A 14,852-nucleotide genomic window follows, 5' to 3' on the forward strand; every position below is an offset into this window, starting at 1 on the left:
AAAAAAATTTAAAAGAATATTTTGATTCATTTTATATGTGTATATCTTTGTATATGTATGTATATTAACTTTTTAAAAAATTATAATGAATAGCTAGTTTAAAGTTTTTATAAAAAATTATGATATTGTTTGTGAATTTAAATTATATTTTTAAAAATATATATTTTTCTTTATAATATTTCCATTTTTAATTTTTATTAAAATTTAAAATATTTTAAAATTTTAGTTTTATATTTATTTATCCACATGCAACCGTCCGCAACTACTAAGGCTAACGTTTTTAATTTTAAGAATTTTGGAACAGTTGAAACAATTTATAGTGATTTATATAATTATTTGAAACATTGTCAATCGTTACCAATCGCAAAAGCAATGTTTGCGGATGGTAATGAGAAACCAGTCTTATCTTTAATGGATTAAAATGAAAGTTAAAAGCTTAAAATTAATATGGAGTGGGTTAGTTTCTACGTTTAGCAGACTAGGACAATACGAATTCAACAATATGGTTGTTACACGTTATTCCATATTACAAGAAATAGAAAAATAAAAAATAAAATTGCGGTGAGCGTGGATCGAACACGCGACCTTCAGATCTTCAGTCTGACGCTCTCCCAACTGAGCTATCCCCGCTTGTTGTTATATATATGTACTGTATTAGATATTAAAATGCGAATTGTGGTGCTCATTTGTTTAAAACTCAAAAATACTATCTTACGTGAAGCTGAGAATGGAAATACAAGACATAATAGTAACAGGAAGCATAGACAACACTAGATAGATCGTCTTGGCCATGTGGATAAGGAGATGATCGAGAAGGAGATTATGAAGGAGAATGGATTAACCAAATGGAGCAAACGTGTGGGAGGGTGGGTACTGCAGAGAAGGGAGAGTGAGAGATGGTTTGAGGCTTGTGAGAATATGAAGGAAATATTATTAATATTTAAATGTATATAAACTATATTATAGAAATTCAGATATATATCAGTCTAGTTTCTGACTATTTTTTTGGGTTTTAGAGATATAGGATCTACTCAGGTAATTAATAGAATCCGAACCATATCTTATTTTTCGGTTCGATTCTTCGATTCGTGTCCATGCCTACTTTTTTTTACTAGGTTTGCTGAAGCAGAGAATATATTTTCTTGTTCTGTTGAAATCTCAGAGTAGTCGATACTGTGAGAACTCAGTAAGTGTACATTACAACAGAATGATCTTATAAAATCTATTGTACAGTTTCTGTCAGACTCACACACGGTGTAGAAAAAACTTTCTCATGTGCTTAGAAGATGAACAAATCCGTTGCATATAAATTCTGCTGCAAAAGAATTGGTATAAACATAAACTTGTACTAGAGCCTGTCTTTCAGTTTATACAAGTAACTTCATCAGTCTTATAACTTCATCTGACAGCTACTATGTACCTGAGATAGTAATGTTACACTGATTATATTTCATCACTTTTTGGAGGACTTTTGAACCTCTTGATCCACAGTTTCCGAGGGAAATTTGCTGAGTAGCCAAACCAACACAACACCGACAAGAGCACCAGAGAGATGCGCAATGTGATTAACAGTCTGCAAAGAATAGCCACCATATATAGTTCCTGATACTCCAGCTGAAGCCTGAGCTGCTTCCATTACCTAAGAGGAATCAAATGAGCTAAAACATTACGATCCCATTAACAGTTGTAACCATACTGTGCTACATGTTGAAAAGAAAGACTCTTACCCTCTCAATAACGAACTGACCCAATATAAGAACTTCAAGGATCTTCCTCCAATCCCAAGACATCTACCACCAATAGAAAATGTCAGCTGGTTGATTATTTACAAGAACCTGGAGCAAGGAGAGAGATATATAGTACCTTGACAAGGACGCTAATAGCAAACAACCCAAAAACAGCTCCAGAGGCTCCAACGGAAACAGCATTTCTGGGCAAAACTAACCAAGAAACCAGGTTAGCTCCAACACCAGTGAACAAGTAAGACAGCCACAAACCAAAGCTCCCTTCCTCTTCTTCAACGAGCTTTCCTGTTAAACCACAAAGAACAAAAAGAGAGATGGTTTAACAGATGAAATTAGATAAACTATTGAGTCCAATCTTGAAGTCTCTCACCAAAGATGTAGAGGAAGAAAAGGTTGCTGGAGAGATGGTTCCTAGAAACAAGAACAATCAGCCAGAGACAAACTAAGATGAAAGATGAAGCATGGAGAGGCCTCTCACCAGCTAGCATGACAGAACGTTGCAGTGACAAACTGGTACCACGCTGGAAAGTTGTGATAGAGATAAAGAGACTTGATGCTGCGAACCTAATTGAATAAAAAGAATGTTAAAAGACTGCTTATTAATAAACTATTATTATCTTCAAAAACTACAATACCTGAAAGAAGTGATCTGCTACATAGACGCCAAGATTGATGAGTATGATCCAGAATATGCCATTGGCTCTCTTTTGTGGTTTCTGTTTATCTCCTCCTTTACTAAGCTCAAGCTGTGGCGTTATGTCTGAACAATAATATTAAAAAAAAAGAACCCAAAACTCAAAGGTTGAAACTTTTCTACTCTTTTTTGGGATTGAAAAGCTCACCGGATTGGCTGAACCTGCAAGCGATAGGAGATTTTGAGAAGGTGGGTGGGCGAAAGGTTGAGGCTTTTGATGAATTGAGCTCGGAGGTTGAGGAAAGTGTGAAGCTTTTGATGTTGTTGGTAAGTGGTATCGGCGACGGAGGTGCGCGGCGGAGATGGGAGGGAGGTGAAGGCGGGGTTGTGAAACGAGTGGAAGATTGTGGGAGGGAGAGACGGTGAAGGTGAAGCTGCGACATTTGCGAGCTCGTTTGTATTGTACTCAGACAAGAAACCAAACCTTCCTATGAAGTATGAACGAACAAAGAGGACAAGCAAGAAATCTTTTTCTGGTTCGATCAGACAAACCGGTCCGGTTAAGTGGAAGTTGGGTCGGGTCACACCTGTATTCCGACCTGGAAACATTCCAATTAGCCCTGGATACAGTGTATTTCGTTTTTTGGTTCGGTTTGATTCGATTAATTTGGTTTTCAGTTTTTCGTCGGTTATTTATGAAATTTGGTTTGTTTTCGGTTCGGTTAACATACAACCTTTTTGTTCTTTGATATCTACTAATTTAACTACGGGACAACATTGTTAACATACAGTTACAAGACTCATTCAGTTGGTTCTGATGGGAAGATAATTGATTTCTACATCAATTGTTTTTTTTTGTTTACATTCTGAAGCTTGAATGTGTAATAAACGATATGGACCGTATCAAAGATGGAATGAAAGATATTGTCTGTGCTAACCATCAGCTCTCTACTAAACTGATGTGCTTTTCATGTTTATATTTAACCATTCATACATATGCTTTGAAACCAAAGTTTTGAGATGTCTTTATGAACATGCATTTATTAGCTTACATTTTGTTTATTGCTGTGACATATGGTCATGTGCCTTATAGTTTTAATGAGAAGTCATGTTTCTTTGTTTAAGAAACTTGTCAAACCAATCTGATGCCTCTTTGATCATGAAACTCGTCACTGTGTGCCCAACTCCAGCTTCTGCTACGAACTGCTCTCTCAAACCAAACACCAAAAGACTTTCAGATCATTGTATCTGGTTGCATTACAACTATAATTAAAGATTAGACCAGTGATGTACCCTGAATTTTCCAGGAGTTTTCTTATAAGCCTTCTTAGCTCTCTTCACCGGAACAACTAGTCCACCAAGAGGACAGCGAGGATCCTCAGCGCCTGCAAATGATATTCTAAGTATTTGTTTTTTTTTCTTTGTAAATTAGTAGATAATGAGCCATACATAGAGTACACTGTGCTCACCGTTAAGGAGGTAAAGAGGGCGTGGAGCAATCACTGGTACCGAGTAAGGTGCATCAAACTGAGATGCTAGTCCAGGAGCTATTCTGTCCCACACCTGTTTCATTTTAATATATACAGTTACAAAATAATCATTTTTGAGTTGTAATCTGAACTTGTAGTCCCTGCCATGCTGCTTACCTTCTTGACCACTTCTTTGTCAATTTCACTCTTTCCCATATCAATCCTTGCTTCTAAAAACATAAAAGAAAAAATCAGTGGATTTAGAAGAATTCTTGTACTTAATAATCTTATTAATTCATATCTATGTTTACTAAAAGTCTGACTTTCAAATAAAGGTTTTAAACTGTCGACTCTTCCTTGCCAGGCATCATTGTCTATTGCCCATCTGAATCCCTGACCAACACACAAAGCTTTATTAACTTAAAGAGTCTTCTCAAGTAGGAAACCATTCTCATACAAATCAGTTTAGTCCAAGTAGTTGTGGAGCTGCTTATCGGTATTTGGTTAATAGAAACAAAAGATCAGCTAAGGATAAGTTGGAACCTGAACACCGATCAAAGGAACAGCTACTGAATAGCGGGTGTCAGCTGCAGCAGCAAACCAGGCTTGCATCCCTGTGTTTGATTTCAAAATGATCAGAGGTTTTAATACCAATAGCTACAAAATCCTGGTACTCAAATTTGTTTTGTGACTGACCTCCTAGAGAAATACCAGCGATTCCTATCCTTTGTGGGTCTATATCTTTCCTTTGAGTAAGATATTCAGCTAGTTTGATCAAATCCCAGACCTGAAAAAAACAAAATTATCAACGATAGTAGATGTGATAATAATGTCTTACCAGGGCCGGTCCCAGGATTTAAGAAGCTATTAACATTTTTGTGTAATTTTAACAATTACTTTTACAATTTAGGACCATATACTTAAGTATATTGGTTTTTAGAATTTGGAGATGGACCAATAGTTATAAAGTGAAACTAAAAAAATGGAGCTAAGTGGAAGTGATGTTTTTACAGTATCAAAGATAAAAGGCATTGTGTTTCCATTTTTCCAAGATGATATAAGAGCCTGCAATTGAAATTTACACCAAAAATGTCAGAGCTCAAAAGTCTACAGAAAGATCGATAGATGATTGATTCATAAACAATTATGACTTTACATCTTGATAGGCAGTTTTGGAGTCAGCTCGTTCCCCGTGGTAACGAGAGTCCAAACCAATGGCTACATATCCCCGTGAAGCATATGCCTTACAAAGCAAAGGAAAGACGTTCTTTCAAGTTTCAATATAGAAGAAAGCAAACAAGTTAAGATGTTTTTGTTTTTACTTCAAGAAATGGCCTTAACCATTCTTTGTTCGTGCCTGAGCCATGCATAAACACAACAGCTGGTCTTTTTTCTACACTCTTGTCCTTCAAGCTTAAAATAAGCAAAGGCAATCTTCCTTGCTCTCCAGCCTTATTACATTACATAAACAACATCTTAGTACATACAAAATAAATGATCAGAAACTTGCTAGAAAGACAAGAGAGAAGTGTTAATAAAATAAATTACCTCAGTGTGCAAATGAATGTTTTCCTCATTAAGCATATCTTTTAAGTTATCCATGTGTTCCTTTGGGGAAGACTCTGTTGCCTAATTTGGTAATGAAAATAATGATTTTTTTCCTTTTGTATATTTATACTCCCTCCGTTTTTAAAAGATGCATGTTCTGGAAAAAATATTTGTTTCAAAAAGATATATTTTTTATGTTTTCTATATAAAAATTGTAAATTTCAATAAAATTAATTGAATTTATTGAAAAACTATTGGTTAAAATGCCTTGAAATTTGATAATTTCTAAAAACAATGCATGATTAATGTGTTTTCTTAATATGTGTGAAAACTCCAAAACATACATCTTTAAAAAACAGAGAGAGTATAATGTAGAGAAGTTATCAATATTAATAATAACTCACAGCTGTAGATGGAACATCACTTTGAAATATAGGATTTGCCACTGGCTTCGAACGCTCAGCTACCAGTGGAACTGTTAACCAAGATTTGGATTATAATAACAGTTCATTAAGCAAGATAATCATTTAACTCTGTAATTAATTATGAAGAGAATATAAAAGAAGGTTTATATATTAATAATAAGATCATTAAAACAAACCAGGGGCTGATCGTCGACTAAGAAGAACATGGAGAAACTTAGTTCGAAAGTGAACGGCTTCGTGAGTTTCCATAGCTCCAGTGATTAGGAGATTGGAAGCAAGAAGAAACAGTATACAGTTCTTTACAAGAACTGCAAGAAATAAAATCTACAGAGATGAGTAATGAGAAATGAACAAATATTAAAGAGAAGATAATGAAATGTTCATCGGGCCCCATTTTCATCAAAGAAACCTTTGGCTGATCTTTGACATGGAAGGACGTGGAGAAACTCCGATCTGAGCTCGTTGGTTTCGTTAGTCAACATTTCCATGTTGTTCGGTGATAGGAAACAGATTCGGATGTTCCGATTTATAATATTAGTGCATGTGGCTGGGATGCATGTTCAGTGCCGGAAAATTTGCTACCTGCTCAAGTGCTTACTTCTGGTTGTGGTTTATCTATACGTGTTTTTAGTCAACGTTTTGTTTTTGTGAGGAGAGCCACTTTATTTTATTATCTTGATATATCATATTCCTTCCATTTTTCAATCATTTAACATCTCAAAATATATTAAATTAGATAATACTTATTTAAATATAAATTTTACTAACTTTTATACTTAAAATCTATTTACCTTTTTTTTTGTGGCTAAAATATGTTTACATAAATAATTAACAACTTTTTAGTTTTAAAAATTAATAATTACACTATCAATGATGGTTTATTATATAAACATTTTATTAAAGTATATGCTTAATTTTTTATATAGAAAAGTCATTTTAATGTTTATTAGTATTATTTTTTGGATTTTTTTACGCGTGGAGACACTTTCTGACTTTGGAATTACATTATAAGGCACTTCCTACTTGAGACATACTTTGTCATGTCGGAATGACATTCCTGTCCCTTAACCACACATATCGTAATTGAATGAGTTTATATTATCTTTTCCAATTCATCGCTTAAAATATTTTTTTTCTTTTTTCTTTTTTCTTTTTTCTTTTTTCTTTTAAAGGCTACGAAACCTTAGAGTATCTCTCTCTTTCTCTCTCTCTCTCTCGATCTCTCTCGAAAAACCCCAAATCTGCAGCCACACTTTCTTCAGTCGACCAGCATGACGAAACAGAGAGCCCTTAGATCAAAAAATCCCTACATGCAAGGTCAGTTTTGTGTAGTATCTTGTTTGATTTGTTTTTCTAAAAACTCAATTTGGTTAGATCTGAAATTTCGAACCCCCAAATTTCTTAGATTTGATTCGACTTCCGAAATCCTCTACATTCTTTCATTCGATTTTCGAAACTCCCACCTTTATTAGTTTTGATTCGATTTCGAAACCCTAAACATTCATCAATTTGATTCTGGTGATTTTTCTCTGATTCAATTTTTGAAATCAAAACGGTCTTTCCTTTATATTTCCATCTCATATGTGTACAGACGAAGCTGATTTGATGTTATATGTACAGATAAGCTTATTTGATGTTGTGATGCGACGAAAGTAGAGATGGTTCCGACGACTCGAGATGTTGTGATGCAACGAGATTGTCTCGGGAGTGAAGTCGTAGAGATAATGGAGATGATGAGTTGTGGAGAAACATGATGGATTGTGGATTCGAACTCGGGCCTGGTGGTGGTGAGTGAATATCGAGTCGGTCAATGGAGAGGATATGTTGTGTTTGTTGGAGAGATGAAGCGACATTGAGTACGGTCGTTTCACGTGGAGTTGATAGAGAGCGAGATGAAGCAGAGGTGGTGGTCAGTATTGTTGGTTTGAGAGAGATTACCATTGGTAGGAACTTGAAAGCTTCGATCTTTTCTGGTGATTTGACATCACCTGCTCACACATGACCCGTCCACACATCGCCTGGCCACACATCATCCGTCCACACATCGCCTGGCCACACATCATCCGTCCACACATCGCCGTCCACATATATCCCGTCCATACATCCCCCGTCCACGCATCACCCACATCACCCGTCCACACAACAAACGTCCATATGTAATCAAAGGGTGGAGATGAGACTGTATGGCGAAACTAAGTAGAGTCTCCCCTCCTATGAGATTCAGATTCATCAATCAAGAAAGTTCAATTTTTTTTATATCATGTAGCTATCTACAAACTTGTTTGTCTACAACTATCATGTCCACAATTTATCTCTTTTACACTTTTGTCATCCATAGCTAATTTGTTCACGACTTTCACATCCATACATATAAATGTAAAACTATACAATATATTAATATGAAAATGGATGTTAAAATATAGAGGATAAAAAATTATAAAATATCGTAACTAATTTTTTTTTTTATATATTTTCAATTTTCATAAAACAAATAAATAAAGAAACAAGGAAAAAAACTCATAGTAAAAATAAATATGAATTTGTTACTCTTGGACCATATCTTTATTTTTCGTCCATAACTAGTCTGTCCATAACTTTCACATCCATACATATAAATGTAAATTTTTACAAATATATTTATGAAAATGGATGTTAAAATGTAGAGAATCAAAAATTAGAAAATATAGTATCGAATTTATTTGTTTATATATTCTCAATTTTCATAAAACAAATAAACAGAGAAATAATTGGACAAACTCATAATAATTAAAATATATGAGTACACTCTCTCTCTATCTCAGATCCACACGAGGGACATTATGGTCACAAAATAAAACAGCATATCAAAAAAGTGTTTGCCAAGCAACAAGTGTCTTATAATGTTAAAAAAGAGAACAAAGTGTCCTATTTTGTAATGCACTCTATTTTTTGAGATATATAATCCGTAATTAACCCCCAATACATTTTATGATTCTCGTTATAATGTTAGTAGTGTAAAATTGTCGACATAAGGAATCATATAATCATATCTATCTTTTTTTTTGTTTTTGTTTCTTTCTTCCTATGAAGAAAGTCTCTTTCTGCTTTCATAGAGGATGAAAAAAATGATCACATTACTATTTTTACATTGTTGTATTAGACAGGTGAGATGAAAAAATGCAGAAAACCTACACGCAAACAACATAAAATGTCTAAGGTTTTCATAGACCTCTTTCATAAAACCTACACGTAAACCACATAAAATGTCTAAGGTTTTCAGAGATCTCTTTCATAAAACCTACACGTAAACCACATATAATGTCTGATATTAATATGTTTTCGTGCGGGCTTTATGGAAGAAGGCTCATGTATTGTATTGTATGACAAAATCAAATAAACTGAATTTCTTACTAATCAGTAGCTAATTAAAAGAAAAGAGTTGTATTTCACCAGAAGGAACTAGCTGATCTTCCTATACAAGTTTTTGAACAATGTCACATGATCATATGTTACAAAAAAAAAAAAGAGTTAGATGCTAAAGTTTTGTCACAGGAGTTACCTAAGCACCCAAACTTGTGTCTTGATTGTTTTGTTCTTTATCTTCAGGTTCCTTTCTACTCGGATCTGTGTTGGCCTTTTGGATGTTTAATTAGCACATCTCCTACCTCTTAATTTCTGCACAAAGGATATGATCTCTCAAGGAAAAAAATCAGCTGAAGTAAACCTCCGTAGCATGACAAAGATCTGCTTTTCTTGTTCTAAGTAAACCTCCGAGCTTGTGTCTCTGACTTCTTTATCTTGGGTTGTTCTCATTCTCGCCGATGTCTCTTTCTCTGATATGTTCACATGTTCTTCATCACACATCAACGCACGTGTTGCTGGAGAAATAGGTTTCTCGTCCATTCTAACAGCGTCAATGACACAATCAGGAGAGTCATTGATCTCATTCTCATTAGCATCTCTCTGAGCTGGATCAAGAGAAGAGACTTTCTCATTTTTCCTCCTTGTGTCTGTTTCACATTTTGCGTCTGAAACACCCATAATAGGAATTCTAAACAAAGATATCATCTCCCCCTATATCTAACGGCATGATATGAAAGTCGTCTCGTTTCTTGACACTTTCTTTCTTAGGCTTAAAGGCTAAACCAGTTTATAGAGACTGAAACAAATCTTCAAGTCTTATCGTATTGATTCCTTTCAAATGCATAATCAACTGTGTTTTGGTGTTCATCTCCTAACTAACTAACTGTAGCCAAGTTTAAAGATAAAGTAACAAGATGAGACCTGCAAATCATTCGTTCCATGAGGACTACCAGCAATCTTGGGCTTGAAAGCATCTGGATTACGCTTACGCTCCAAGATCGCCTTGATGGCTTCTTGTCTTTCGGTCTCCTTCTCCAAAGTGTTGTGACAGTTCAAACAGTTGCAACCATTGCAATACGATCCCGACGCAAAGCATCCACAGTACCTATACAAGTCACTAGGCATTGAGAGCGTCTCATCACCACCACAAAATCACATGGAGAAATTGACTACTTACAGCTTCAAGCATCTTTAAGCTTTACATTTGCAACGCCTCTGTTTACAAGCAAGAAATCTTGTCTGGTTAGATCAGACAAACCGGTCCGGTTAAGTGGAAGTTGGGTCGGGTCACATCTTCATTGCGACCTGAAAACATTCCGATTAGCTCTGGGAATTTCAATTTTTTTATTCGGTTTGATTTGGTTAATTTCCTTTTTGTTTCTAGAAATTTATGATATGTTCGGTTGTTTATGAAATTTGGTTTGATTTCTTTTCGATTTTTGGTTCGTTGCTTCATATAATATAATTTTCAGAAAATTTTGGATCCAATGTGATTTCGGTTAGATTTCCTTTATTTAACCATACATATACTAGGTGTTCAAAAAAAAAAAAAAAAACCATACATATACTTGGAACCAATGTTTTGAGATGAACATGCATTTACTAGCTTACAACTTTATTTTGCTGTAACATGTGGTCTTGTGCCCCAATTTTGATAAGAAGTCATGTTTCCTTGTTTAAGGAACTTGTCAAACCAGTCTGATGACTCTTTGATCATGAAACTCGTCACTGTGTGTCCAACTCCATCTTCTGCTACGAACTAAACAACAAAAGACTTTTCAGATCATTGTGTCTAGTTTGCATTAGAACTATATGGTTATATAAGTTATGTACCTTGAAGTTTCCAGGAGATGCAGTTTTCTTATACGCCTTCTTAGCTCTCTTCACCGGAACAACTAGTCCACCAAGAGGACAGCGAGGATCCTCAGCGCCTGCAAATGAAATCCTATATATTTGTTTTTTTTCTTTGTGTGCTGGTAGATAATGAGATTAGACTGTGCTCACCGTTAAGGAGGTAAAGAGGGCGTGGAGCAATCACTGGTACCGAGTAGGGTGCATCAAACTGAGTGGCTAGGCCAGGAGCTATTCTGTCCCACACCTGTTTCATTATATACCAATCATTTGAGTGGCAATCCAAAGTTGTAGCCACTGTCATGTCATGCTTCTTACCTTCTCGACCACTTCTTTGTCGATTTCACTCTTTCCCATATCAATCCTTGCTTCTGAAAGTATAAAAGATTATCAAATGGATTAGAATCCTCATATACTTCAATAATTTTAGTTCATATTTGTGTGTTATTGATAGTGTGACCTTCAAATAAAGGTTTTATACTGTCTACTCTTGCTTGCCAGGCATCATTGTCTATTGCCCATCTGAATCCCTGACCAACATACAAAACATTTTATAAACTTAAAGAGTCTTTCTCAAGTAGAAAACCATTCTCATACAGATCAATATAGTCCACATATATATAGTTGCGGTGTTTCTTATTGGTATATGGTTAAGAGGAAAGAAACACGATCAGCTAAAGGATAACTTGGCACCTGAACACCGATCAAAGGAGCAGCTACTGAATAGCGGGTGTCAACAGCAGCAGCAAACCAAGCATGCATCCCTGTGTTTGATTTCACAATGAGCAGAGTTTGGTAATGTATTAATAATACCAAGAAAAAAACTACAAATCCTAGTAGTCAATTTTGTTCTATGACTGACCTCCTAACGAAATACCGGTGATTCCTATCCTTTGTGGGTCTATATCTTCCCTCTGAGTAAGATATTCAGCTAGTTTGATCAAATCCCAGACCTTAAAATCATAACATCAATATCAACATCAATCGATACATCATAATTAATTAGGTCTTACATTCTAAAGTGAAGCCAAAGAGAAAAAAAAAATGAAACTATACTGAAGTAATGTTTTTACAGTATCAAAGATAAAAGGCATTGTGTTTCCATTTTTCCAAGATGATATAAGAGCCTGCAATTGAAATTTACACCAAAACCCACCATGTCAGAACTAAAAAGTCTACAGAAAGATCAATAGATGATTGATTCATAAACAATGGTTTACATCTCCATATGCGGTTTTGCTGTTAGCTCGTTCCCCATGGTAGCGAGAGTCTAAACCAATGGCTACATATCCTCTTGAAGCAAATGCCTTAAAAGATACAAATCAAACAAGCTGTTTCAACTTTCGATATATAAGAAACCAAAAAAGTACAAGCTAACATGTTTTTGTTTTTTTTACTTCAAGCCATGGCCTTAGCCATTCTTTGTTTGCGTTTGTGCCATGCATAAACACAACAGCTGGTCTTCTGTCTTCACTCTTCTTCTCCTTTAGGCTTAAAATAAGCAAAGGCAATCTTCCTTGCTCTCCAGCCTTATCCCCATTACATAAACAACACCTTAGGACATAAATATTTATCAGAAACTAGTTAGAAAGACAAGAGAGAGGAGTGTGATGAATAAATTACCTCAGTGTGCAAATGAATGTTTTCCTCTTTAAGCATATCTTTCAAGTTATCAATATGTTCCTTTGGACAAGACTCTAGTGCCTGGTTTGGTAATGAAAATAACGAATTTTTCCATTTTTTATAAATATATATGCAGGAAAAAAAAGATTCAGTAATAGTAATAATATCTCACTGCTGTAGATGGAACTGCACTTTGAAATACAGGATCTTCAACTGGCTTCGAACACTCAGCTAGCAATGGAACTGGATGCATACGGTTCCCAAACATTTAATAAAGTTTTGGAAGTTAATTAAGGAAGATAATAATTTAACAAGGTTTCTTAGTAACAAAATGACTAAATGAACCTTGGCCTAATCGTCGACTAAGAAGAACACGGAGAAACTCAGATCGAAAGTCAACGGCTTCGTGCGTTTCCATAGCTCCGGTGATTAGGAGATTGGAAACAATAAGAAACAATATAGAGTTCTTTACAAGAACTGCAAGAATCAAAATCTTCAGATGAGTAATGAGAAATATTACATTGAAGACTTTGAAACTTTTCTGTCAGGAAACCTTTGGATAATCGTTGACATGGAAGAACGTGGAGAAACTCCGATCTGAGCTCAATGGTATCGTTAGTCAACGTTTCCATGTAGTCCGGTGATCGTTCCGAGGAAACAGATTTGGATGTTCTGTTTTTATTATGTTAGATGTTAAGTGCCGACTGCCGAACAATTTGCTACCTGCTTAAGTGCTGCTTATTGTTGTTGGTTGTGGTTTATTATCTACGTGTTTTAGTCAACGTTTTGTTTTTTAAGCCACTTTATTTTATCTTGATAAATCATCTTTCTTCTTTTTATTTATTTAACCTTTCAAGAGTATATTAAATTAGATGATATTTTCAATTTTAATATAAAATTTACTCTTCTTATATCTTAAAAATATTTATACTCTACATTTGTTTGTATTGGTTACGTAAATAATTGATAATGTTTAATTTTTAAATAACAAAATAACTAATGATGTTTATATGTTTCAAAATATAGAAAATGTTTATATCCATAATTCCAAAAACATTTTTAATTTATATTTTTTTCTAGATATATAGCCCGTACTTTACCCCCAATACATTTTTTATTATTCTCTATGATAATGTTAGTAGGATAAATTTGTCGACATAAAGAATCCCTATATGATATATCATATCTTTTTTATTTAATTCTCTTTTTCCTTGTAAAAAGAAAATAAAAAGTATATTTCTGCTTTTTTCTTCTTCTTTTTTTCATCATTTCTGTCTTTTTTTCAAAACAAATCTATTTCTGTCTTTTAAAAAAAAAAAATCTATTTCTGCTTATATATATATATTTTTTTTTGGACAACATTTCTGCTTTTATATAGAAATGACAAAATGATTATATTACTGTTTCTACTGGTGCATGTCCATTGTTTTATAAGACGATCAGATTTTTGTGACTAGTGTATGTTGTGAGAGAAAAAAAAAGCATAAACCTCCAAAACATGGCATATGTTGCTCATACCGAACGTAAAAGAGTGTTCTCAACCACTCTTTTATAAAACCTACACAAACCACATAAAATTTTTGAGGTGTTTTCGAGCTGGGTGAAAGCCACATTTATGGGAAAATTGCCTATTCCGACCCGAACAATTTCGATCAAATACGACCCGAACAAATAGTCGGTGCCAAATACGACCTGAACTTAATTAAAACTCAAAAAACCTACCCGAACTTCTTAAAACGTGCCTAAATCTACATTGACTATAACAGAAGTTAGTCAACCGTTAGCAAGATAAAACGACGTCGTCGTTTTGATATACATGAAAAAGTGCATATTTCGACCCAAACAATTTCGGTGGTGCTAAATACGACCCGAACATATGGTCGGTGCCAAACACGACCTGAATTCAATTATAATAAAAAAAATTACCTGAATTTTTTAGAATGTGCTTAAATCTACATTGACTCTAACAAAAATTAGTCAATTGTTAATAAAATAAAACGACGTCGTTTTGATATATATGTTCATTACAAGACTCAAATCCATGTCGTGGTACCCTTTTAAAGGATACATTAACGTCTAGACTAAAATAATTTTTTGAAATATTTTTAGACATTTGAAATTATATAAACTAATATTTTTTTCATCTTATCCAATTTAAAACTTTGGTAATTTTTATATATATTTTAGTTATCGTGTAATATATCTAATATTTTGA

The 14,852-nt window shown here is 34.4% G+C and overlaps 3 protein-coding genes, 1 non-coding gene and 1 pseudogene across 5 annotated transcripts; all 5 read right to left on the reverse strand.

The window, feature by feature from the left end:
- Positions 1–557: 557 nt before the first annotated feature.
- Positions 558–630, reverse strand: TRNAF-GAA (transfer RNA phenylalanine (anticodon GAA)). Its single transcript has one exon. It is a non-coding gene; the product is annotated as a tRNA-Phe (tRNA).
- Positions 631–1,310: 680 nt separating this feature from the next.
- On the reverse strand, positions 1,311–2,826 carry LOC130505794 (rhomboid-like protein 11, chloroplastic). Its single transcript, XM_057000402.1, has 7 exons — positions 2,588–2,826; positions 2,381–2,505; positions 2,224–2,309; positions 2,116–2,156; positions 1,864–2,030; positions 1,728–1,790; positions 1,311–1,639 (listed from the first exon to the last, which is right to left on the reverse strand). Exons 1-7 carry the CDS (start codon positions 2,820–2,822, stop codon positions 1,454–1,456), a joined length of 903 nt encoding a protein of 300 aa, XP_056856382.1. The 5' UTR covers positions 2,823–2,826; the 3' UTR covers positions 1,311–1,453.
- Positions 2,827–2,889: 63 nt separating this feature from the next.
- On the reverse strand, positions 2,890–6,382 carry LOC108805842 (uncharacterized). Of its 2 annotated transcripts, XM_057000401.1 has the most exons (15): positions 6,231–6,382; positions 5,998–6,129; positions 5,801–5,871; positions 5,397–5,477; positions 5,171–5,299; positions 5,005–5,091; positions 4,860–4,913; positions 4,545–4,635; positions 4,392–4,462; positions 4,172–4,241; positions 4,026–4,078; positions 3,849–3,942; positions 3,673–3,764; positions 3,432–3,582; positions 2,890–2,978 (listed from the first exon to the last, which is right to left on the reverse strand). In XM_057000401.1, exons 1-14 carry the CDS (start codon positions 6,307–6,309, stop codon positions 3,475–3,477), a joined length of 1,212 nt encoding a protein of 403 aa, XP_056856381.1. In that variant the 5' UTR covers positions 6,310–6,382; the 3' UTR covers positions 2,890–2,978; positions 3,432–3,474. The 2 variants fall into 2 exon arrangements, with proteins under 2 accessions (XP_056856381.1, XP_018433307.2); XM_018577805.2 differs by lacking the exon at positions 2,890–2,978 and having other exon boundaries at positions 3,295–3,582.
- Positions 6,383–9,181: 2,799 nt separating this feature from the next.
- LOC108807870 (protein tesmin/TSO1-like CXC 7) lies at positions 9,182–10,478 on the reverse strand (annotated as a pseudogene).
- A 178-nt stretch (positions 10,479–10,656) lies between these two features.
- Positions 10,657–13,375, reverse strand: LOC108805841 (uncharacterized). The gene is made up of 14 exons (XM_018577804.2): positions 13,191–13,375; positions 12,983–13,114; positions 12,810–12,880; positions 12,638–12,718; positions 12,412–12,543; positions 12,235–12,321; positions 12,088–12,141; positions 11,877–11,967; positions 11,708–11,778; positions 11,475–11,544; positions 11,333–11,385; positions 11,168–11,261; positions 10,997–11,094; positions 10,657–10,922 (listed from the first exon to the last, which is right to left on the reverse strand). The coding sequence occupies exons 1-14, from the start codon at positions 13,267–13,269 to the stop codon at positions 10,779–10,781; spliced, it is 1,257 nt and encodes a 418-aa protein (XP_018433306.1). The 5' UTR covers positions 13,270–13,375; the 3' UTR covers positions 10,657–10,778.
- Between the last annotated feature and the right edge of the window lie 1,477 nt (positions 13,376–14,852).

Source organism: Raphanus sativus, unplaced genomic scaffold (assembly GCF_000801105.2).
Source record: "Raphanus sativus cultivar WK10039 unplaced genomic scaffold, ASM80110v3 Scaffold2587, whole genome shotgun sequence".
NCBI lineage: Eukaryota > Viridiplantae > Streptophyta > Magnoliopsida > Brassicales > Brassicaceae > Raphanus > Raphanus sativus.

What these genes read in the sequence shown, in the direction of transcription:
- LOC130505794 (XM_057000402.1), bottom strand. Translation starts at nt 2,822, where the DNA reads ATGTCGCAGCTTCACCTTCACCGTCTCTCCCTCCCACAATCTTCCACT. An exon ending in ACGTTCTGTCATGCTAGCTG is followed by an intron (nt 2,157 to 2,223) that starts GTGAGAGGCCTC and finishes TCTTGTTTCTAG; the next exon opens with GAACCATCTCTCCAGCAACC. An exon ending in CTATTAGCGTCCTTGTCAAG is followed by an intron (nt 1,791 to 1,863) that starts GTACTATATATC and finishes TATTGGTGGTAG; the next exon opens with ATGTCTTGGGATTGGAGGAA.
- LOC108805842 (XM_057000401.1), bottom strand. Translation starts at nt 6,309, where the DNA reads ATGGAAATGTTGACTAACGAAACCAACGAGCTCAGATCGGAGTTTCTC. An exon ending in GGTTAAGGCCATTTCTTGAA is followed by an intron (nt 5,092 to 5,170) that starts GTAAAAACAAAA and finishes TTGCTTTGTAAG; the next exon opens with GCATATGCTTCACGGGGATA. An exon ending in CCCTCTTTACCTCCTTAACG is followed by an intron (nt 3,765 to 3,848) that starts GTGAGCACAGTG and finishes TATCATTTGCAG; the next exon opens with GCGCTGAGGATCCTCGCTGT.
- LOC108805841 (XM_018577804.2), bottom strand. Translation starts at nt 13,269, where the DNA reads ATGGAAACGTTGACTAACGATACCATTGAGCTCAGATCGGAGTTTCTC. An exon ending in ACATTCATTTGCACACTGAG is followed by an intron (nt 12,544 to 12,637) that starts GTAATTTATTCA and finishes AATGGGGATAAG; the next exon opens with GCTGGAGAGCAAGGAAGATT. An exon ending in TGCCTTTTATCTTTGATACT is followed by an intron (nt 11,968 to 12,087) that starts GTAAAAACATTA and finishes TATGATTTTAAG; the next exon opens with GTCTGGGATTTGATCAAACT.